Source organism: Bison bison, unplaced genomic scaffold, assembly GCF_000754665.1.
Source record: "Bison bison bison isolate TAMUID 2011002044 unplaced genomic scaffold, Bison_UMD1.0 scf7180017864317, whole genome shotgun sequence".
Taxonomy (NCBI): Eukaryota; Metazoa; Chordata; class Mammalia; order Artiodactyla; family Bovidae; genus Bison; species Bison bison.
In genome coordinates, this window is record NW_011494889.1 from 3,284,671 (window position 1) to 3,309,529 (window position 24,859).

Here is a 24,859-nt window from a genome sequence, read left to right on the forward strand (position 1 = left end):
GTTTCATCCACCTCATTAGAACTGATTCAAATGTATTCTTTTTAATGGCTGAGTAATACTCCATTGTGTATATGTACCACTGCTTTCTTATCCATTCATCTGCTGATGGACATCTAGGTTGCTTCCATGTCCTGGCTATTATAAACAGTGCTGCGATGAACATTGGGGTACACATGTCTCTTTCCCTTCTGGTTTCCTCAGTGTGTATGCCCAGCAGTGGGATTGCTGGATCATAAGGCAGTTCTATTTCCAGTTTTTTAAGGAATCTCCACACTGTTCTCCATAGTGGCTGTACTAGTTTGCATTCCCACCAACAGTGTAAGAGGGTTCCCTTTTCTCCACACCCTCTCCAGCATTTATTGCTTGTAGACTTTTGGATCGCAGCCATTCTGACTGGTGTGAAATGGTACCTCATAGTGGTTTTGATTTGTATTTCTCTGATAATGAGTGATGTTGAGCATCTTTTCATGTGTTTGTTAGCCATCTGTATGTCTTCTTTGGAGAAATGTCTATTCAGTTGTTTGGCCCATTTTTTGAATGGGTCATTTATTTTTCTGGAATTGAGCTGCGGGAGTTGCTTGTATATTTTTGAGATTAGTTGTTTGTCAGTTGCTTCATTTGCTATTATTTTCTCCCATTCTGAAGGCTGTCTTTTCACCTTGCTTAGAGTTTCTTTTGTTGTGCAGAAGCTTTTAATTTTAATTAGGTCTCATTTGTTTATTTTTGCTTTTATTTCCAATATTCTGGGAGGTGGGTCATAGAGGATAAAAGTGCCTTTAAATGAGGGTCTCTGCTTCTTCATGCCGTTATTCTTCTGCTGTGAGCATCCACAAGGGAATTATGAAACCAAAATGCAGCTGTCTGGCTTAACTTTCTAAAACCTTTACTAATAGTATGCATTCTGTTCTCAGACTATTATTCTTTAAGCAGTTTAAAAACTATTTCCTAATTTCACTTTTTCACATTTGTTTCATTACTTGAATCAGAAGATGAAGATTACTTAATTATATGATTTCAACAGATGCAAACTCTGAAATATGACACAATAATTTCTACTAGATTTTTCATTATTAATTCAAAAAATATTTGTAGGAAACCTACTATTTGCCAGAAATCATTCTAGAGACTAAGGATACAGCATGGACCAGACAGTCATTGTATCAGCATTCAAAAAGTATTAAGACATAAAGGAGCAATAGAATGACAGATAGTATTGTATCATTTTTTTAATTAATAAAATGTTCTTCAGAACAGTTTCAAAAGCTTAATAAGAGTAATTGACAATCATTAAAACTATGCTATATAACCAGTTGCCTGAGGAGGCCTTACAGATAGCTGAGAGAAGAAGAGAAGCAAAAGGCAAAGGAGAAAAGGAAAGATATACCCATTTGAATGGGTTCCAAATGGGTTCCAAAGAGTTCCAAAGAATACCAAGGAGAGAGAAGAAATTCTTCCTCAGTGATCAATGCAAAGAAATAGAGGAAAACAAAAGAATGAGAAAGACTAGAGATCTCTTCAAGAAAATTAGAGCTATCAAGGGCATATTTCTTGCAAAGATGGACACAATAAAGGACAGAAATGGTACGGACCTAGCAGAGGCAGAAAATATTAAGAAGATATACATAGAAGAACTATACAAAAAAGATCTTACTGACCCAGATAACCACAATGGTGTGATCATTCACCTAAAGCCAGATATCCTAGAATGCGAAGTCAAGTGGGCCTTAGGAAGCATCACTATGAAAAAAGCTAATGGAGGAATGGAATTCCAGTTGAGCTATTTCAAATCCTAAAAGATGATGCTGTGAAAGTGCTACACTCAATATGCCAGCAAATTTGGAAAACTCATCAGTGGCCACAGGACTGGAAAAGGTCAGTTTTCATTCCAATCCAAAAGAATGACAATTCCAAAGAATGTTCGAACTACTACACAATTGCACTCATCTTACACGCTAGCAAAGTAATGCTCAAAATTCTCCAAGTGACGTTTCAACAGTACGTGAAACAAGAACTTTCAGATATTCAAGCTAGATTTAGAAAAGGCAGAGGAACCAGAGATCAAATTGTCAACATTTGTTAGATCATTGAAAAAGCAAGAGAGTTCCAGAAAAACATCTACATCTGCTGTATTGACTATGCCAAAGCCTTTGACTGTGTGGATCACAACAAACAGGAAAATTCTGAAAGAGATGGGAGTACCAGACCACCTGACCTGCCTCTGGAGAAATCTGTATGCAGGCCAAGAAGCAACAGTTAGAACCAGATGTGGAACAACAGACTGGTTCCAAATAGGGAAAGGAATACATCAAGGCTGTATACTGTCACCCTGCTTATTTAATTTATATGCAGAATAACCCCAAAACCCCAGCTTTCACCAGGTGGCTTTTCACCAGAATGTGGGGGGCTCTGAGGGACACAGGAGGGTGCACGGGCCGCAGGGGACACCGCCTCAGCACCTCACCCACCTTGTGGCTCAGAGCTGAGGGGGTCACCCCACAACGCCCCCCCACAGAGTGCTGACACCACACCGTGGACAGAATGCCCCGGCTGACCGAGCTCTATAATCAAGGGCAATCTCAAAACTGAGAATTCTTGAAGCAGACCTGAGGTCAGGTTTCTTACTGTGGAACACTCAGACGTCCCTAGGAGAAGACAGCTCCTCAGAGAAACCGAGTTTCTGGGGAGCTGAATTCGCAATCACCCACCAGATCTCTTCATTGATGGCGTCCAGCTGCTCCTGCAGCATCACAGTCAGAGTCTTGGCATTGGCCTGCCCGCTGGGTGACAGCTGAATGGCCAAGCTGAAGAGGGTGACCCTGTCGCCCTCGCCGTCAGACACGCCCTCGTCACTCTCGAATGCCTGGGCCATGATGTGAAATGCCAGGCTGGATGAAGCACAAGCTGGAATCAAGATTACTGGGAGAAATATCAATAACCTCAGATATGCAGATGACACCACCTTTCTGGCAGAAAGAGAAGAGGAACTAAAGAGCCTCTTGATGAAAGTGAAAGAGGAAAGTGAGACAGCTGGCTTAAAACAACATTCCAAGAACGAAGATCATGGCATCCAGTCCCATCACTTCATGGCAAATGGATGGAGAAACAATGGAAACAGTGACAGACTTTTATTTTCCTGGGCTCCAAAATCTCTGCAAATGGTGACTGCAGCCATGAAATTGAGACTCTTGCTCCTTGGAAGAAAAGCTATGACCAACCTAGACAGCATATTAAAAAGCAGAGACATCACTTTGCTGTCAAAGTTCTGTGTAGTCAAAACTATGGTTTTTCCAGTAGTCATGTATGGATGTGAGAGTTGGACTATAAGGAAGGCTGAGTGCTGAAGAATTGATGCTTTCAAACTGTGATGTTGGAGAAGACTCTTGAGAGTCCCTTGGACTGCAAGGAGATCCAACCAGTCCATCCTAAAGGAAATCAGTCCTGAATATTCATTGGAAGAACTGATGCTGAAGCTCCAATACTCTGGCCACCTGGTGTGAAGAACTGACTCATTGGAAAAGATCCTGATGCTGGGAAAGAGCGAAGGTAGGAGGAGAAGGGGACGACAGAAGATGAGATGATTGGATGGTATCACCATCTCTATAGACATGTGTTTGAGCAAGCTCCAGGACTTGGTGATGGACAGGGAAGCTTAGCGTGCTGCAGTCCATGGGCTTGGAAAGAGTCCAACATGACTAAGTGACTGAACTGATACTGATATAACCAGAGGATGATCAAGGGAAATTAATACTTCTTTATCAAATCAAGCCTTTAAATATTTATTACTAGTACCCTAGCAGCCCACACAGAGAGAGGAAAATGTGAAAAAGTTTTCTTAAATTTAGGAATTAAAGGAATATGTTCACAATATATTGCCAGGAGGAAAAATAGAAGGCTACAAATTGTAGCCTGTACAGTACATGTATGTATAGTATATATCATATTTTTATTTTAAAAATGAAATAGAGAATCAGAGAGGGAAAAAAATGAAAAATATAATACTTCATCAGAGTTCAGATTTTATTTCTCTGTTTTGTTTGGTGTATTTTTGCTTTTGTTGTTTTGGGGTTTTCTTAATATTTATTTATTTACTTTGGCTGCACTGGGTGGAATCTTCACTTTGGCATGTGGACTCTTAGTTGCAGCATCCCGGATCTAGATCCCCAACCACAAGAATCGAACCTGGGCCCCCTATGTTGGGAGTGTGGAGTCTTAGCCACTGAACCACCAGGAAAGTCCCTTGGTTTGTTTTTTAAATTAAAATAATTTCAGACTTGCAGAAAAAATGCTGCTGTAGCCACACATTCCAGGAAACAAACTCACTCAGAAGGACAATGCAGATAGTGGAGTGCAGTTTATTACATCGGCGGGCCCAAGGCAGAGTCTCCTCTTAGCCAAGGACCCCAACCAGCTTTTGTGAAAACCTTATATACCCTAAGTGTACTTGCTCAAACCCACCTCCCCAAATTCCTTGAAACTAGTCCGGACAAGGTAAAAGAGAGATACAGTCAAAGTTAATCCATGATTCATGTGTCAAAAGATTAGATAAACAGTGGATATTTATCAATAGGCCTGTGGTCATATCCCAGTAAACATAATGAAATTTACCACTTTGTTCTCTTACAGAGATAATTAGCATATTCTTTATGCAACAGAGAGTCCAAGTACAAGTCCTGAGGCTCTTTTATCCACGGGGTCTGGTTTTCCATTCGTATGCCATTTCTATAGACGCCAGGCACAAAGTTCAGAGTCCATTGGGAGGGTACCATGCGTGTAGCCTAATGTTCGCAGCCTGGCCTAAGATGGAGTCCAGCTCTGTCTGTTTCCTCCTTCAATGCAAGAATGATCCAAAAACTCTCCTCTACTGTTAACCTCTTTTCCTCGTTTACCCTATCATTTCTTCGTATGTACATATGTGTGTATGTGTGTATGACATTTTTTAAATCCTTTGAAAGTTAAGTTCAGTGTCCAGGCAGACACAATGCCATTTGACCTCCAAGTACTGTAGTGTGTGTCTGTGTCTGTGTTAGTCGCTCAGTTGAGTCTGACTCTCTGTTACCCCATGGACTGAGGACCTCAAGTCTTCTTGAGGTCCTCTGTCCATCAAACTATCCAAGCAAGAATACTGGAGTGGGTAGCCGTTCCCTTCTCCAGGGGATCTTCCTGACCCAGGGATCAAACCTAGGTCTCATGCATTGCAGGCAGATTCTTTACCTGATTATCTAATCAATAGAACTTAGTCATATCTAGCCTGTTATCCCAATAATATCTTTTATTGCAAAAGGAGAAAAATGTTAGGTCCAGATTCCAATTCAGGATTTCACAGTGCATTCAGTTGTCATGTCTCTTAATTCTCCTTTGTTCTAGAATAGTTCCTTAGTATGTTTTTGTCTTCTACAACTTGGACATTTTCTGAAAAGTACAAGCCAGTCATTCGGTAAAATGTCCATCAGTTTGGGTTTGTCTGCTATTTTCTCATGGTTAGAGTTACTTTATACAGTATTGTAGGAATACCACAGAAGTGTTATTGAATCTTTCTTTGTACATCATAGCAAGAAGTAACTGATGTACAAAGAAAAATTCAACAACACTTCTGTGGTATTCCTGAAATACCACACTGTTCCCACTACTGGTGACATTTCTCATTTTGATTATTTAATTAAAGTGGTATCTACCAACTGTAGAGACGCATCTCAAACTTTTCCCTACTACTATTAACTTCCATTGATAATTTTCGGGTGCATAATTAGTAGACTATTTGCCAAATGGTAACTTTCTAATGCCATAATTTCTTGTAAATTTTAAATTAAATTCTGCTATTAGGAGATTTTCTCTTCCCTATTTATTTATTCATTTGTTTACTTACATCAGCATGGACTCACGGATTTCTATTTTATTTAGTGGATTATAATCTGTTACTGTGAATGTTTATTATGATGTTCAGTTGTGCCAGATTTGACCAATGGAACTCTGGTTTTTATTTTGTTCTTAATTTGTCATTTTTTCCAAGTTTTTTGCAATGAACCTAGATCATTTTTGTACCTAAGTGAGGGAAGACTACCTTTTCAAAATGGGAATTAATGGATCTTACTGTCACTCGAGTGTATGTTCCTCGGTTCTTTGTCTCGTCACAACAAAGATTTGGAGCAACGGACATTAAAGCCCTCAGCGCGTCACAGCTCTAGGGTCTTGGACAAATCATGTTATACCTCTTAGGCAAATCAGTGTTACAGCTGTATTTTATTTAGAGAGAGAGAGAGAGAGAGAAAGAGCGCACGCACGCGGGAGAGAGAGTCCATGAAAAAGCGCTTTGGCTCCTCCTTTTATATGTTTTTTCCTCCACCTGGGCCTCCCCCGTGCAAATTGGGCTTAGCCAGGAGTGCTGTTTGTTCTGCCTGAAGTCTTCACTCTGGTCCTCGGACCTTCCTTTGACCTTCCTTGTCTTTTAGCCACCGCCATTTTGGAATCCTTTTCATATAGAAGTTCTTATGGTTAGTTATTAAAGTGATTTTCTAAGGCCATTTTAACATTAAAACAACTATGATTCTTAGAACATATTGATTTCATTAAAATTTTTCACATTAAAATATTTATAAATGTTTTCTTTTTACAGATTTAATAGTCCAGATGTGACAATAGAGCCTAAGTTCAGGCTATGGTTAAGCTCAAAATCAGACAGTTCTTTCCCAATTCCTATCCTTCAAAAGAGTTTAAAGGTAAGGGCAATGTATAAGAGATACTAATATTGACTCTGAAGCACCGTTTGAATGTAAATTATCTTGTATTCATGATTCTGAATTAAGAAGAGAGTGCTAATTCTAGTATGCTAAATCTTTCCTGTGCTCAGCCTAACATTGTGGACCAGAAGGATGCAAAAGTATAAACAAGATCCCTGCTTTCAAAGGATTGGACAGTTTAAATGTTTGTTTTCTCAAACAAGGATGCTTAAACTTCCAACTCCCATAAACCAGAAGATAGAGTAAAGAATTTGGGTCCTTCCTTGCCTTTTGCTTCTCTAGCTTTTTCCTGTCTCTGGTCCCCCCTAACTCTTTCACAATTTGTTATTAATTCTCTGAAAAGGATCTGGCAAAAAGTAGGTTGAAACTATTGACTAAAAAGTCCTATTTAAAAATTATTTGTGACTTCTACTCATATCCACCATTAAGTTTAAATAAATACTAAGAGTTGCGTCAATTCTGTTAAACAAGTGTCCAGTTGACCAAAAGATGGAGTCCTAATAACAAAGAAGCCTGGCCGTGGCACAGGCAGAACGCATGCCCAGATATGCAAACACATGCACACTTCCGAGTTTAACAATTAGTGTGAAGACAGAGGAAACGGGGTGGATGGGCAGTTTCCTGATAGAGTCCCAATCCAGCCTGAGAATAAATCAAGTTTACTCTTGGGAAACAAAGAAACTTCTCTCTGTCACACTGACCCCCAGCTCTTCCCAGATCCCTGGGTGTATTTACCCAAGCCCACAGCACTGAGGCACTTCCCAGCTTCCCTACTCCTGGAGAAGGTGGGACATGGATTGGAGAAATCTGCAGCTTTTTGTCTGAGACTCAAGACAGCATTTTATCTTCATCCAGGAGAGGGGGATATGAAAGGTGGCGACAGAGGTAAAACTTCAAGGAACATTTTAAGTGCTCTGTGAATAAATCAGTCAGTCTGATCCTTAACTCAGAAATCTCACGTTCCACAGGAGACTCTACTCAATGCTTTGTGGTGACCTATATGGGAAAAGAATCTTTAAAAGTGTGAATATATGTATATATAACTGATTCACTTTGCTGTACAGCAAAAACAAACAACCTTGTAAATTAACTATACTCCAGTGAAAATTAATTAAATAAATTCAATTTTAAAAGAAATTTCATGTTTATGTACACACACACACACACACACATATATCATAGTACTTATCTACACATATTTATACATATCCTACATACGTATCCATATAATTGAAATACACATACACATATATATGTCTATGTGTGTATGTCTATGAAAACTGTGCAAGCAAAGAAACATCTTCAGACCTTTCGGTTTTAGACTTACAGTCATGCTCTTTAAAAAAAAGCCCTCCAAGTAATTCTCTTTCCACTTCACCTCCTGTACCTCCTCATTTCAATTTTCCTAGGTAAGAAATCAGTCAATTTTCAATGAAAACAGAGCACTTTAGTAACACACCAAGTTATTTGTCCTCTTTTTCCATATCACTGATGATTAGATACTTTTGTTGGTTCCACAAGTTCTCTGTGTACTATATGTGATGCCCCTTCTCTCTGCTGCCTTGCCGAGGCCATGCAGCCCTGATTCTGTTACAGCCACTTAGCTGCCATCAAGCATTTAGAATATAGGAATTCTTCACTTTCAACTTTCTAAAAAGCTGGGCTTGCTGAGCAAACAGGAGTGCTTTTAATAACATTGTTGTACTTCTCATTTTAAAGTACGAATTGGAACAATTGGAAATCTGATACAATCCCTTTACAGAAGTTTTCAAATGGGACAAGAATAACACAAGATTTTGTATTTGGTACTGAATCTTAAAAAGAGTTATAGTCTTAGCAAGTTCTGTTATCAGATATAGTCTTAGCTAGTTCTCTATGTAAGTAAGAGTCCCCCACCCCCCACCAGTCCTAATGCCTGTGTCTGTCCTCGCAAGTTGTTTTTACTCACATCTGTTTTAAAGATTGCAGTGGAAAATCCCCAGGGACTGAAAAATAATTTACTTCAGACATTTGGATACAGTGGGAGTGGAGAGATAACAGAAGAGTTATTTGAAAAACCTGACTATGGACCATGGTGGAAAAAAATTTTATTCAGCTTGTGTTTCTTCAATGCTCTGATCAATGAAAGAAAAATTTATGGAATATTGGGCTGGAATATTGCGTATGCATTTAGTTCTTCAGACTTGGAGGTAAGTCTGGTACTTTGTATATAACACCAAATAAGTAGTGATATGGAGAAGGCAATGGCACCCCACTCCAGTACTCTTGCCTGGAAAATCCCATGGACAGAGGAGCCTGGTAGGCTGTAGTCCATGGGGTCGCTAAGAGTCAGACATGACTGAGCAACTTCACTTTCACTTTTCACTTTCACGCATTGGAGAAGGAAATGGCAACACACTCCAGTGTTCTTGCCTGGAGAATCCCAGGGACGGGGTAGCCTGGTGGGCTGCCGTCTGTGGAGTCACACAGAGTCGGACATGACTGAAGCGACTTAGCAGCAGCAAGTAGTGATAAGATAAAAAAAGCCTAGTGTATCTACACAAATACTAAATGTTTTTCATGGTACTAAAGTAACAAACTCTGTAACTAGGCGATGAGGGCTGACTAACATTTAAAAGCGGGGACCTGGAAGCCCTCTTTTCAGGAATCAAATCAGAGCTCCTCTGCTTATAGCTGTACAGGATTTACAAGTTATTTGGCAAGCTTACTAACCTCTCTGGGTCTTAGTTTCCTCGGCCAAAAAAGTACCTCTGCCAAAGGGCATTGTAAGAGGCAGACTAGGGACTTCCCTGGTGGTCCGGTGGCTTAATTCTGTACTTCCAGGCAGGGGGCTGGGGTTCAATCCTGGTCAGGGAACCAGATCCCACATGCTGCAACTAAGATCTGTCACAGCCAAATAAGAAAATAAAATTTTTTTAAGAAAAATAAGAACAGACTAGTCAATACAGTATGAATTGTAAAGCACTTAAAAACAGTGCCTGACACATAAAAATCACCACAAAAGTGTTTGTTGTTTCTACTTATTCATTTAAAGCAAGAAAAATTACATTGACCCATTGTAGGAGGGAAATTTTAGCTGAAGAGTCTTCACTATTCTATATATAGAACCCTTTATTTGTGTTTAATATTGCAAACTATTTTTCTTAATTTACAGTGTTGTGTTAGTTTCTGGTATATAGGCATAGTGATTCTCTTTTTCATATTCTCTCCCATGTGGCTTATCACCAGATATTGAATATAGTTCCCTGAGCTATGTAGTAGGACTTTATTGCTTATCCATTCTATATATATAATAGTTTGTATCTGCTAGTTCTGAACTCCCAATCCAGCTCTCTACTGCTTCCCCTATTTGGCATCCACAAGCCTGTTCTTTGTTTCTGTGAGTCTGTTCATTTGTGTCATAGTCTAGATTCCACTGGAGAAGGCACTGGCAACCCACTCCAGTGTTCTTGCCTGGAGAATCCCAGGGACAGGGGAGCTGGTAGGCTGCCGTCTATGGGGTCCCACAGAGTCTGACATGACTGGCACGACTTAGCAGCAGCAGCAGCTAGAGTCCACACATAAGTGAGATCATATGGTATTTGTGTTTCTAACTTACTTTGCTTAGTATGATAATCTCTAGGTCCATCCATGTTGCTTCAAATGGCATTTTTTCCCTCCTTTTTTATGGCTGAGTAATACTCCATTCATCTGTCAATGGCTATTTAGGTTGTTTCCATGTCTTGTCTATTATAAATAGCACTGCTATGAATGTTGGGATGTGTATATTTTTTCAAATAATAGTTTTGTTGAGATATATGCCTAGGAATGGGATTTCTGGGTCATATGGCAACTCTCCTTTTAGTTTTTTGGGGAACCTCCATACACTGCCTTGATTCCCCGTACATCCTATTTGGTTCAGTTTCTCTGGAGAACACTGCCAAATACAACAATTAGGGGAATATTGATTAAAACCACAATAAGATACCACCTTTCAGTACCACGGTGGCTAAAATAAACAAACAAAAATGTAGAGAAGCAGGCACTATCTCATACAGCTAATTTAATTGTTAGTAACTTTCCAGAAGACAATTTGATAATATATTTTGAAAGCCTTTAAAGAATTCCTGTTACTATTGATATAGACGAAGATAGTCACATTTATAAGATTGATTGCCAAAATTGGGTTATGACAGAACATGTATAGTGTGATCTCACTTCTGCACACATATTTAGAGTATATATTTATTTCAGTATAAATATACACAGATGGTTTAATATACACTAAACCATCTGCAAGGGAAACAAATGGAAGGACTGCGGAGGGCCAGGTGTTGGCAGGGTCATGCAAAGAGCGTGGGGTGAAAGGCAGCAGCTTTACTTGGCTCAGGCTGGAATTTATGGGCTGCTGCTGTCCTTTTGGCATTTGGCAGAGAGGCTTGCTTAAACAGAAGCAGCTGGTTACATGGTGGCTGCTGCTGCTAAGTCACTTCAGTAGTATCTGACTCTGTGCGACCCCATAGACGGCAGCCCACCAGGCTCTCCTGTCCCTGGGATTCTCTAGCCAAGAACACTGGAGTGGGTTGCCATTTCCTTCTCCAATGCATGAAAGTGCAAGTCAAGTCACTCAACCGTGTCCGACTCTTCGAGATCCCATGGACTGCAGCCTACCAGGTTCCTCCATCTATGGGATTTTCCAGGCAAGAGTACTGGAGTGGGGTGCCATTGCCTTCTCCGTACATGGTGGCACCGCTCTCCAAAAGAAGCAGCCTTCCCCTCCTTTGTCCTCCCCTTTCATGTGGCGAGTGTGAGAGCATTCTTCCCAGTGGCAAAGAAACAGACTGCCTGCGTGCCAGGATATCTGAGTCTGGGTACCTGATATTCAAGTAGTTGTCTAGAAACGCCAAATGCTAGCACCTTGAAACTGTGGGAAATTGGATTGCTGTACAGCCCCTCTCATTAAGTGGAAACTTCTGGTTCAGTGGGAAGTTGAGTTTGGACTCAGCTCCTCCCACTAGGGGAGGAGTTTCAGGCCCAGTCAGCTCCCTGTCAGGCAACTTGGAGAGTTTCCTCAGTGGACTGACAACTGACTGATGCTATCTGCCAGCCCATAGGACTAAACGTCAATATAGTTTCCACCACATGTAGGACTACCACCACTTTAAGCTCCCCAAAGTCTGGACCTGAGCCACAATGACAAGACCAAGAAAAATAACATATCAAACAAGATCCAGTAGCCAAAGAGAGAAAGAACACAGGAAATAGAACAGAAAATTATAAGAGCCCATAAGGATACAAAAGTACATACACATTTTACACACATGATTTTTTGTTCCATGAGCACATATCAAAGAATTTTTAACTCATTGATAAAAGAATCAGCAGGATGGTAAAACTGATTTTTTAAAGTATTTGTTGTCTAATTGCTAAGCCGTGTCCAACTCTTGCAAGTTGGAAAAGGACTGTGGCCCACCAGGCTCCTCTGTCCATGAAATTCTCCAGGCAAGCATACTAGAATGGGTTGCCATTTCCTTCTCCAGAGGATCTTGCTGACCCAAGGATCAAACCCGCATGTCTCCTGCATTGCAGACAAACTCTTTACCACTGTGCCACCAGGCTCCTTTTAAAAGTATAGGATAACAGAAATATTTAGAATTATTTAAACAATTATAATGAAATATGATTATCAAATTACATATAAAACTGCCAAATGCCATACAGGCAATAAAATTGTAACCTTGGGGTTGTAATTTTCTTTAGGAGCCAGAAACCATTTGTATTTCTACAAGACAAAATTTCATTTGCATCATTATCAGAAAGAAACAGATACAGGGCCAACAGTTTCCTATAAGTTAGCCTATACTTGTCCAGAGTTGTAAAGTGCTCTAATCAATAGGAAATAGTAAATCAAAACAAAAGCAGATACTCCTGAAGTATTTGCTAATCCTTGAGTGAGCATGTTAAACAATGTTCCAGTATGACATTGAAAAGATATATGGTCGTCCTTTTGCCTTTTTTTCAAATTTTTGAATTTTTATTTGTGTCATTAGCTCAATTTATGATTGTAAATATGATCAATTTATGATCCCCAACAATTATGTATTATCCCTAAAAGAGGATCAGTGTCACTGTGTTTCGGCATGATTCATTTACACACATGTGGAAAGAGGCGTTAATTAGTACATAGGCTCCATGTGCTCTCAACTAATTGAAGTTGTATACACACACCGTGATTCTTGAACTTAAAAAAAGAGTTAGATGGTTAGAGGGAGATGAAGGAAAAAATGGTCATGGTTGGGACTTGAGTTAATGGCTAGAAAAAACAAATAGAAGGAATAACTCAGAGCATAGGAAGAAAGTTACAATAAGATGGAAATCATAAGGCACAAATGAAGAAGGCATTTAAAGGAAACACCTAAAAATATTCAAATGATATGAATTCCTGAGGAGAAAACTGAATAGAGAGGAAAAAAAAGAAGAAAAAAGCTGTTTTATTGTCTCTGAACTGATGAAAGATTTGAGTTTACAGATTGAAAATCCTTCCTAATTCAGGCAGAGTTGTCATAAAGACATATTTGGACATAAGCTAGAAAATTCCTGAACTCCAAGCTTCAAAGACAAGTTATAAAAGAACAGTGATGACACTTGTCATCTACCATCACTAGCTAGAATAAAGTGGAATAACATCTAGAGAATCTGGGAGATTAAGACTGCATGCCAAGAATCTTATTTCCAGCCAAAATATCATTCACTCTGTCAGAGTAAAGAAAGATATTTGCATATATGCAAGGATTTAGATAATACATAACTCGTGTTCTCTATCTGTGGAAAATGCTTAAGATCTACCCTTTGTACAAATATATCAGAACAGAGCCCCAAAATAAAGGAAAATGAAAAGAAATTGAAACTGTGGTGAACAGTATATTGTTAAAACTTACAGTAAATTATTAAATCTAAATAGATAATAATAAACAATTGAGGGTGAGTAGTCTAAGTGCTAAATATAGATTATTTAAGAGGAAGAGTCATACAAGAAAAATTCCCTTAATAGTTTTAAGCTGAGTTTTAGTAAGAGTACTAAACTATAGTTTACTAAACTTTATAGAGTACTAAACTGTAGTAAGAATACTGAGGTATCTCAATAAAGCCTAGGAGTTGGAGTGGAGGGAAGTGTGTACATGAAGAGTGAAGGAGGAGAGTGAAAAACTTCCAAAGAGTTTATGTGAGGAAAGAAAAGACGAGAGGAAGGAAGTATAAGTTTTCTAAATGTTTCATCTTATTGCTAGCTTTAACATTAGAGAATGCAGAGGAAAAAATAGGGAAATGGAAAACTTTGGTAGGAAAATAATTGACTTCTCTTCATTTGAATAAAGGAATGTTATTTTAATATGAATTCAAGGAAAGGAAAGGTAACCTGTAATGGAAATAGTATAATGTTTAAATTAATGAAGATCAAAGGCAAATAAATAACAGTTTGATCAACCTATTAAAATGAGGGAGGGAGAGAAACAACAAAGTAAACTAATAATGTAAAGTAATACAAAGGGAATATCAGTTTTTACATTAAATGTAAATGGATTGCAATCTTTCATTAAAGAAGCAAAATTATTACCAGGGTTACAAAACAAAACTCAATTTTACAGAGTTTATATGAAAAACCCTTACATCAATGAAAAAGCTTGAAACTACCAAGAAAATAAAAACAGCAAAAAACAGGACTGGTAACATTAATATCAGTCAAGATGGATTTTAAGCTGAAAAAGCACCAAGTAGTAGAGAGAGAAACAGTTTATGAAGATATAGCAGTCATGAAAACCTAACTTTTACAGTGCTTTCTCTCAGACATGGTTTTAAGTACTTTATGAATTAACTGAAATCTTACAACATTCCTAAAAACAAGGTAGTATGATCCTTAGTTTACAGTTGAAGTTCAGAGAGGTTTGGCAATTTGCCTAATGAGTGAGCAGAACAGGCTCGACTTGGTCACAGGTGGTCTAGCTTCAGAGTTTGTGCTCTCAGCTATTTCATTATGTGGTGTCTTTATTTATCACAACTGGTACACTGAAGGCAATGGCACCCCACCCCAGTACTCTTGCCTGGAAAATCCCATGGGTGGAGGAGCCTGGTGGGCTGCCGTCTCTGGGGTCGCACAGAGTCGGACACGACTGAAGCGACTTAGCAGCAGCAGCACATATACACATACATGTATGTCTATATAGACACGTGTATCTGTACATATGCATTATATAAATGTATATGCGTATGTGATTATTGTGAAAATTTCAAAAAACTCACAATTAGATCTAATAAGCAAAAATAAGACAGAAAATAGTACAATTGACAAACTTGATTAACAGATGTAGATAGAACCTAACATCTTTCCAAAAGACAGTTCATATTTTTTCATACAGCTAAGGAACTGTTAGAAAACTTAATCGTAAACATGGCCACAAAGAAAAATATTTAATGATTTTATGGGTCACGTTCTCCAGTCATAATCTAATAAACTATAAACATTTGATCCAAGAAATCTTAACAAGTTGTAAAATAAGAAACACAGCTCTAGATAAGAATATTAAAAGGGAAGATAAAGAGAATATTAAAGAAAAGTCATAAAATATCTCAAACATAATAGAAATTATACTACTTTATACCAAAAAAAAAAAAAGAAATGGTGCTTCCCTTGTGGTCCAGTGGTTAAGACTCTGCCTTCCAATTCAGGGAGTGAGGGTTTGATCCCTGGCCCAGGAAATAAGATCCCATATGCTGTGGGGTACAGCCAAAAATGTGGGGGCTTCCCTGGTGGCTCAGATGGTAAAGAATCTGCTTGCAATGCAGGAGACCCAGGTTCAATCCCTGGGTCAGGAAGATTCCCTGGAGAAGGAAACGGCAACCCACTCCAGTATTCTTGCCTGGAGAATTCTATGGACAGAGGGGCCTTGCAGGCTACAGTCTATGGGGTTGCAAAGAGTCAGACACGACTGAGCGAATAACACCACCATATCAAAAATAATGTGAGAGACAAAAGCTATGCTCAGAAAAAAAAAAACTAACTCAAATATTCATTATTAAAGAAGAGTGCAAGAAATAAATATTCATCTTAAGAAATTAGAAAAAATAAAAATTAAATATAATTTTTAATATTAATGAAATAACACAAAATGTAGAAAGGAAAAATAAATTGTAAAATTGGTTTTTGATGAGACTAATAAAGTTTGGAAATCTAGATGAAACCAATGATTTCCCAGAAAAATATGAACTTTCTAAATTGACTCATTTTGATATATGGCAAAACCAATACATTATCGTTAAGTTAAAAAATAAAATAAAATAAAAAAAAGAAATGGAAATGTTGACTAGACCAATGGCCATAAGAAATTGCAAATAATACCAGAATGAAATGGTTTTACAACTTATTTCACTCTGAATTTTAAAAAACAGATATATTAATATTATTTAAACTATTCCAAAACTTAGAAAAAGATGGCAATCTCCCCAATTCATTCTATGAAATCAACATAATTTTAATATGAATACCTGCTGCTGCTGCTGCTGCTGAGTCACTTCAGTCGTGTCCGACTCTGTGCGACCCCATAGACGGCAGCCCACCAGGCTCCCCCGTCCCTGGGATTCTCCAGGCAAGAACACTGGAGTGGGTTGCCATGGCCTTCTCCATTGTGTGAAAGTGAAAAGTGAAAGTGAAGTCACTCAGTCGGGTCTGACTTGTAGCAACCGCATGGACTGCAGCCTACCAGGCTCCTCCATCCATGGGATTTTCTAGGCAAGAGTACTGGAGTGGCTTGCCATTGCCTTCTGGAAAAGTACTATAGGCTAATTTCACTTAGGACTTCATATAAAAATTATATATTAAACTTAATAGGTTTCAGCAATGAAGCAAAGAATGATATACTGTGCTCAAGTGGGGTTTATTCCAAGAATGTAAAAATGGCTCAGTATTTGAAAATCTATAATCTCAGTTTAAATGATCAGATCAATAGATATAGAAAAGTCTTTGTTATGAACCCAGGTACCATTCCTAAAAAGAACTCTTATAGGATTCAAAGCAACAGCTTAAATATGAAAAAGACTACCAAAAACCTAAAGCAAATATTATTCTAAATAGCCAAACACTGAAATTGTTTCAAAGAAAACCAGGAATCAGACATAGATGCTTTTTATCACCATTGTCATTCAACATTGCCTTAAAAGTTCTAGTAAATGCAATAAGATAATTCGTATTAATGCTGTAAAAGAGAAGCAAGAAAAAAGAGGAAAAAGCTACCTTTTGTTGATGATATAATTGTGTATCTAGGAAATCTGAGAGACTAGTTTAAAAAAAAGACCTGTTAGAAGTAATGAGAGAATTCAATAAAGTGGCTCAATAAAAACATAAGTATATAAAAGCCACTAACTTTTCCCCAGCAGTAAACACCTAGACATGGAAGCGTAGTACAGTCAGAGTAGTGACAAATTTTTTTTTAATATTCAGGAACAAATTTAATAAAAGCTGTATGCATCCTAAATAATGAACACTGTAAATCAGGAAGTAGAAAAGAATAACATTTGCTGAGAGCTTAAAATGTTCTGATTACTTTATATGAATTATTTAATTCTCACAACAACCTTATGAAGTAAGTATGCTAATTATCCTCATTTTAAAGATAAGGAAATGAAGGCTCAGAACACTTAAAAGACTCTCCAAAGTTACACAGTTCTTGCAGTCTGCTGCCACATCTCTGTTTTCAATCCTGCCTTCTCTCTTCAATAGGAAGACTTCCCGTATCATAAACTACCAATTCTTCCAAAATTACGTATCACATTTAATGTCAATCCAATTAGAACCCTATTAGGAAGATTCTGGAATTGATAAAGGTTACATAGAAGAAGACACACTGAAGAATAAACTAGAAATATACAAAAAATTAAAATACTGCAAGAATCTCCCTTCACCAGGTATCAAAACATATTTTTAAAAAATCCACTATACTAAATCCAATATTGTTTGGCAGAAGTAGACAGCAAATCAGTGAGACATAATAGAGAATACAGAAATAGATCTGAGTTTATATGAAATTTTAATATTTACATAGAAAATATTTTAACTCAGTAATGAGGGCTTTTTTTTTTTTTTTTTTTAAGTAAAAGATACTGGTTACTCTGGCCATCCAGCTGGGAGAAAATTGGTTTGGCCCTTTATCTTATACTGTATACAAATATAAATTTCAGAATGAAGTAAACTTTAAATGTATCAGTTCAGTTCAGTTCACTCGCTCAGTAGTGTCCGACTCTTTGCAACCCGATGAATTGCAGCATAGTAAAACAATAAAAATCTTTAAAAATAAATTTGGGAGATTACATGTACAATTGTGGAGTTAGGGATAACTTAGCTAAAATTCGAAACCCAGAACCATAAAAGAAAAGATAGGCATGTGTGATTATAAAAACTTCTATATGGAAAATGGCCACAAAATAAAGTCAAGAGACAAATCACAGATTTAGGATAATATCTGCAATGCAAATAACTTACAGAGTTAATGTCTGTAATATACAAAGAGCTCTCACATTTTAACAAGGAAAAGACAATCCAAAGGAAAAATAGCTAAATGTACAGAAAATCAAATCTTGACCAATAGACATAAGATTCTGAAAATAACCAGTAGCAAGTGAACTACAAATTAACAGCAAAGTACAAAAAAATTGCATAGGGCAACCTCTCCTAGCAGAGGAAGGGATGAAAGAACAGTGGAAGGAATGAGAGAACGGTGGCAACTGTTAGTGGAAATATGAATTGTTGCAGCCATTGAACAACAGTAGCCAAGATATGTTGGTTGGGCAGTTGCAGGATGTTGTATATAAAGATAGGAACACAGAAAAAGAAGATGAGAGGGAAGGAGAGATGAAAGATAGGTGAAGGACTGAGGGAGGATAGAAAGGAAGAGAGAGAGGAGGGAAGGTCAGGAGGGAAAAAGAAGGAATGAAATCAATTTATGTGCATATAGTTACATAGGGGGCTTCCCTTGTGGCTCAGATGGTAAAGAATCTGCCTGCAATGCAGATGACCTGGGTTCGATTCCCCCCAGAGAAGGGAATGGCTACCCACTCCAGTATTCTTGCCTGGAGAATCCCATGGACAGAGGAGCCTGGCAAGCCCGTCCATGGGGTCGCAAAGTGTCGGTAAGCGTAGCTCAAGACATTGTTAACAATGATGGCCTCATGGCAGGGGCTCTGAAGGCTAGACAGTAGGAGAAAATTTACATTCCTTTGTTTATCCTTTTGTATCTTCTGAGTTCAGGGTGTGCTTGTGCATGCTTAGTTGCTTCAGTCGTGTCTGTACAACCCTGTGGATTACAGCCTGCCAGGCTCCTCTGTCCATGGGGATTCTCCAGGCAAGAATGCTGGAGTGGGTTGCCATGCCCTCCTCTAGGGGATCTTCCTGACCCAGGGATCGAGCCTGCGTCTCTTAATGTCTACCTGCTTTACCAGGCGGGTTCTTTACCACTAGTGCTACCTGGGAAGCCCTCTGAATTCAATACTATGTGTTTGTTTTGTCTATTCAAAAAATAACAATATTAATCAGTTAAGTAATTCAAAGTTTGTTCAACAACAATGAGTAAAATATATAGCCTAATATTTTTATTCTTTTTTTTCCACGTATTTTTAAAGATAAAATATATGCAGCTGTTTGAGTTGTTGATTTTATGTTAAACCATGAAAACAACCTGAAAACGTGTGCTAAAATAATGAAAACTAGTGCATTTTCTACAGGTTGCCATAAAGGTGTTGGAAAATTTCCTGAGTGCTCAGTCCAGTATTCCTTGGCAGACACTGCGCTACCTGATTGGGGAGGTGGTTTACGGTGGCTGGGTGACTGACAGCTGGGACAGGCGATGTTTAAACACCCTTCTCTACAAATTTTGTAATCCTGAAGTGCTAAAAGATGACTTCAGTTTCTCTACTGATGAGGTAAGAAAAGGATTTATTTTCTTAACATTACTGATTATGTTTAAGGATTGCGCCATTATTTAAAATCTACATTAAAATAAATTTTAACATTCACTTTTTTCACTTTCTACTTATGTATTTATTTATGGCTGCACTGGATATTCATTGCTGCATGCAAGCTTTTCTCTGGTTGTTGCGAGTAGAGACTATTCTCTAGCTGCAGCCTGTGGGCCTCGCACTGCAGCAGCTTCTCTTGCAGAACTCAGGCTCTAACTGCAAGGGCTGAGCAGTTATGGCACTCAGGCTTAGTTGCCCCATGGCATGTGGAATTTTCCTGGACCAGAGATTAAATTCATGTCCCCTGCATTGGCAGGCAAACCTTCAACCACTGGACCACCAGGGAAGCCCTTAACATTCACTTTTAATGGTGTTTATTAACTTTCAGTGTGGCTTCCCAGGGGTCACAGTGATAAAGAATCTACCTGCCAGTGCAGGAGATGCAAGAGACAAGGGTTAGATCCCTGAGTCAGGAAGATACACTGGAGGAAGAAACAGCAACCCACTCCAGTATGCTTGCCTGGGAAATCCCGTGGTCAGAGGAACCTGACAGGCTACAGTCCGTGGGGTTGCAAAGAGTTGGACGCGACAAAGCACGCACGCACACACACATAACCTTTAGTATTACAAAAGTAAATGACCATCACTCTATCCATTACCATTTTATCTACCTATCCACTCTAAAGACCCTCCACAGATGACCTGGGTATGACCTCTGTCTCTCCTTCTCCTCCTCCCACCAGGCCCCTACCCACTTTACCATGATCACCCAGATGGCATTATCTTTCTTCTCATCTTCCTGGGAATTCCCTGGTGGTCCAGCGGTTAGGAATCTGCACTTTCACTGCTGAGGAGGCAGGTTCAGTCCCTGGTAGGGGAACCTGCAAACTGTGGCACGCCCTCCCCCGCCCCTAAAAAAAATTATCCTTCTCATCTTCCATTCACCTCCCCTATACAAATTGCCAGCCATCACAGTGATGCAAGTCCTCCCTCCCAACTCTCAGGCCAGAGGTCTGCAGGATTTTTGCGCTGCTAGCAACCATCCACCAAGGGCACAACCTGGAATGTACGCTATTAAATGCAGCATATGCTGGCCAGTGAATGAAAAGAACGATAAATGGCTCATGCCCCCTGGGAACCTAGAGTATAAAATACAAAGCACAAGGAAGCAGAAGCAAGTTAAGCTGTGCTGATCTGATCCACACTTGTCGACTGATGTCTTTTTCTCATTTAATGCTCAAAACAACTATATGAAATAGATGTTATCCCCAGTTTCAGATGAAGAAACTGAGGTGCTCAGGGTGCAGCCACATACAGTAAGGAGAGCTGAGATTCAAGGAGTCCACCCCAAGCACTGAAGAAGATGAAACTCCGCGTCATCCCTCGTCCTCTCTCTGTTTAGTGTTTCACTTCCATCCAGGCCTCCATCTTTGTGGAGCAAGAGTCTCCAGTTTACACACAGCAGTTGTGCCCTGGCAGATGGTTGCTAACGGAGGGAAAAATCCTCCAGATCTCTGGTTTGAGAGTGTGGAAAGAGGACTTGACATGAATGAGACGGGTCAGAATTTGCATAAGGGAGATGATGGAAGGTGAGAAGGAAGATGACACAATCTTTTAAGGCAGGAAAAGCTATGAGTTGTTTTTTAGATTTCCATTAAGAAAAAAAAAAAACTTTTAAATAATGCTCTAGATGTTTAGAGTCTAAAGTCAACCAAAGAAATGGCAACCCACTCCAGCGTTCTCGCCTGGAGAATCCCAGGGACAGGGGAGCCTGGTGGGCTGCCATCTATGGGGTCGCACAGAGTCAGACTCGACTGAAGTGACTTAGCAGCAGCAGCAGCAAGATAAAATTATCCTTGAAAGTTTTTTAAATTGCAAAAAAGTACAGTGGGCATAGTTTTGTATACAGACTGTTACTTAAGTATGCTCAAGAGAATATGAAGCGTAGTAGCATAGAAGCATATAATTCTACTGGCAGAATCCTATCAGACTACAGAATAGATTCTAACATCATAAGTTCAATTATTTAGTTGCTTTAAATGCTGCAATTTTATGACAGTTTTGTCATAAAAACTTGCCAGCTCTTCCTGTTCCTTGTCATAATCTTAGTTTCTGCAGATAATTTTTTATTAATGTCTCTCTTAGTTGATGTTTCTCTGTGCTTGTGCTTGTGTTCAGTCACTCAGTCATATCTGACTCTTGGTGACCCCACGGACTATAGCCCACCAGACTCTTTCTTCCATGGAATTTTCCAGGCAAGACTACCAGAATGGGTTGCCATTTCCTTCTCCAGGGGATCTTCCTGACCCAAGGATCGAACCTGAGATTCCTGCGTCTCCAGCATTGGCAGGTGGATTCTTTACCACTGCAGCACCTGGGAAGCCCCGATGTCTCCCTGTGGCCCTCACTAATTGGTCAATGTTTTCCTTGAAGCTATCAAGAAAGCCATTACTACCCACTTTCCTGGCCATGTGAACAATGCATTTCTCTTCTTTGTCAGTGGTCAGTTACTCCTTTTTTTTTTCTTCTCTCTAACACTTAAGGCCTAGGACCAGACCTGACACAAAATGTTTATTCTATAGTGTTTAGTGTTCTATTGGTCAAGCAGCCACAGAATCAGATTGATAGGAGAGTTAAATAATTTGAGGCAATGTTTTTAAACTTTCAAAATCCTTGGCCACAGATGTTTTACATTCTTTCCAGATACCAAATATTCTCACTCCCTCTCAGACCCCTGAAAGTCCTCATTCCATTAGTGTTAAGGTCAAGGATCTTGAGCAGATGAGACTCTTTGGGTGCAGTTCCTTTGGTGTAACTCCTTAAGTAGTTCCCCTTCATTTGACGATCTTTTCATTAAAAGACACTTGGCAGTCTGTATGGTAGAGTATATGGCGACCTCCTCCAAGAGGATTTATGCCGACACTCCAAGCCTCCCAGCACTGCTGCTGCCAGTGCCCCTGACCCCACAGCAGGCCACTGTTGACCCACACCTCTGCAGGAGACTCCCAGACACTCACAGTTCCTCATCACCAGATGAAGCCTGAAGCATCTGACCTGTCACAAAACCAAAGTCCTCTAGAGATTCCTCTTGCCGTTGCCAGCTCTTCATTTGTGACAACCAGACTGCACAAAACAGAGCTCATAAAGAAAGCATGCCGCCCCCACCTCAGAGAAGTCAGTCCCCAGCCAGCTCTGGCCCTCAGGAAAATCCGCTACTTTATAAAATCATGAGCAGGAAAAAAACCTTTCCCTGCAAGGTCTGATGACAAAGAATGTCCAGCACGGTGAATGGTACATTGGAAAATACCATCTTCGGGGCAGTGGAAGAGGCATTACTGAAGAAGAACAGGGCCCACTGAAGGAGGACACCACCCACAGGACAGAGCCCTAAGTGTTGGTGGTGTTTTATGGGAACAAAGTCTACAATGTGAAAATACACTTGCTGGAGAGGAATCAGCAGTTTGCCCTAGGGATGGGACTCAGAGGAGACGAAAGTTTTGACTCGGTGGAAGCCATCATCGAACACTACAAGTGTTTTGCTGTTAAACTCATTGATGGGAAAGATAAAACGGATCCACAGGTAGCAGTGTTACTTGACTCAGCCCTTCCCTCTCAACAGACACTTCTCACCTAGGTAGCACGGTCTTTGGTCTTTGTTTCATCTTCAGATCAGTGGCTCCAATGCCTCTATCATTTTTTCCCTTTATTTCGAAAGATTATTCTCTATAGCTTCTTTGATTTTGTAGAAAAAATCATGGAAACTGGAAAATTAGTCATGATTTTGAAAGCTCACACCACAGAAGAAATATGCATAATATGCAAAAAAAAAGTGGCTTTTATAAAATAAAAACTAAAAGACACTTGATCTATGCTCAATGGCCACCATATACATCACAAGCAATGATGGGAGAGGCATAGGACTGTGTCTTCCCTGCAGAGAGGGGAAAATGGAAGACACACAGCAGTCACTAGTCCACAGAAATTCTGAAACCCAAATGGGTAAATGCTGCATTTCCTTGATTAGGACTCAGTTTTATTTCCTGCGAGGATTCAGAGGCTCTTGCCTCCCTCCACTGGGATCTTAGTTCCATCCTCTGAGTAAGACTTCCAGTTCCATAGAAAGTAGCCCTTGCTGACAGCTAAATAGTTTTCTCACATGCTTCCTGTCTGTAGTTGTACAAGTACCTGAAGTCCTCTCTCCATGTTTCACTGCCTCTGTCCCTTTTGGTTCACGCTGATATAATTCACTTTTAACACCATGCATCTCTTATGAATCAGTTTATAATCTAATAAACAAAAACTGCACTAGCACACATCCTTGGAGCAGTGTAGCTGCACTGTTCTGGCTCAAGGTTACTCATCAGGTGACAGTCAAGGTATCGTCTGGGGCTGCAGTCATGAACGCTTATCAGAGGCCGGAGGATCTACTCCTAAACTCACTCACAAGTTCATGGGTTGGCCAGAGGTCAACTCATTTTCCATCATTTGGGAGCACTGGGGCTGCTTGATGGTCCTCAAAACATGGCAACTGGCATCCCCTGAGTGAGTTAACCAAGAAGGATGAAAGAAGATGCAGTGCCTTTTGAGACCTGGTCTCCAAAGTCGCACTCCAGAGAGAAATGGGGAGATATTGGTCACAGGGTTCAAACTTTCAGTTATAAGATAAATAGGCTCTGGATCTAATGTATAGCACGATAACTATAGTTAATAATACTGTATTGTATACTTGAAATATGCTAGATAACAGATGCTAAGCAATATCACTGCAACAACAACAACAAAATAACTATATGGATGTGATAGATGTGTTCATTAATTTGATTGTGATCATTATTTCACAACTTACATTTATATCAAATTATCATGTTATACACCTTAAATATATATAGCTTTATTTTTCAATTATGCCTCAGTAAAGATGGTGGGGAGTAGGGGTAGACAGAGGGTAGAATAATATATATGTTATGAGCTGAATTTTTTTTAATAAAATTTTATTTTAAAGCTTAAAAAAAAAAACAAAGTCCCACTCCATCCCTTCCACTTTACTTATGTTTGACAGAAGCAGTCACTTAGTCCAAGCTCCAGTTGAGAAAAGGAGAATTAGACTCCATCTTTTGAAGGGTTGAATATTAAAGAACTTGACATAT

At 39.3% G+C, this 24,859-nt stretch overlaps 1 protein-coding gene across 1 annotated transcript in view; it reads left to right on the forward strand.

Moving 5' to 3' along the window:
- DNAH14 (dynein, axonemal, heavy chain 14) overlaps positions 1-24,859 on the forward strand; it is a 376,195-nt gene that overhangs the window by 329,128 nt on the left and 22,208 nt on the right. Inside the window, exons 75-77 of the mRNA XM_010852937.1 lie at positions 6,611-6,713; positions 8,696-8,923; positions 19,479-19,676. Of these exons, the coding sequence (XP_010851239.1) occupies positions 6,611-6,713; positions 8,696-8,923; positions 19,479-19,676 (529 nt within the window). The remainder of the gene's footprint in view (positions 1-6,610; positions 6,714-8,695; positions 8,924-19,478; positions 19,677-24,859) is intronic.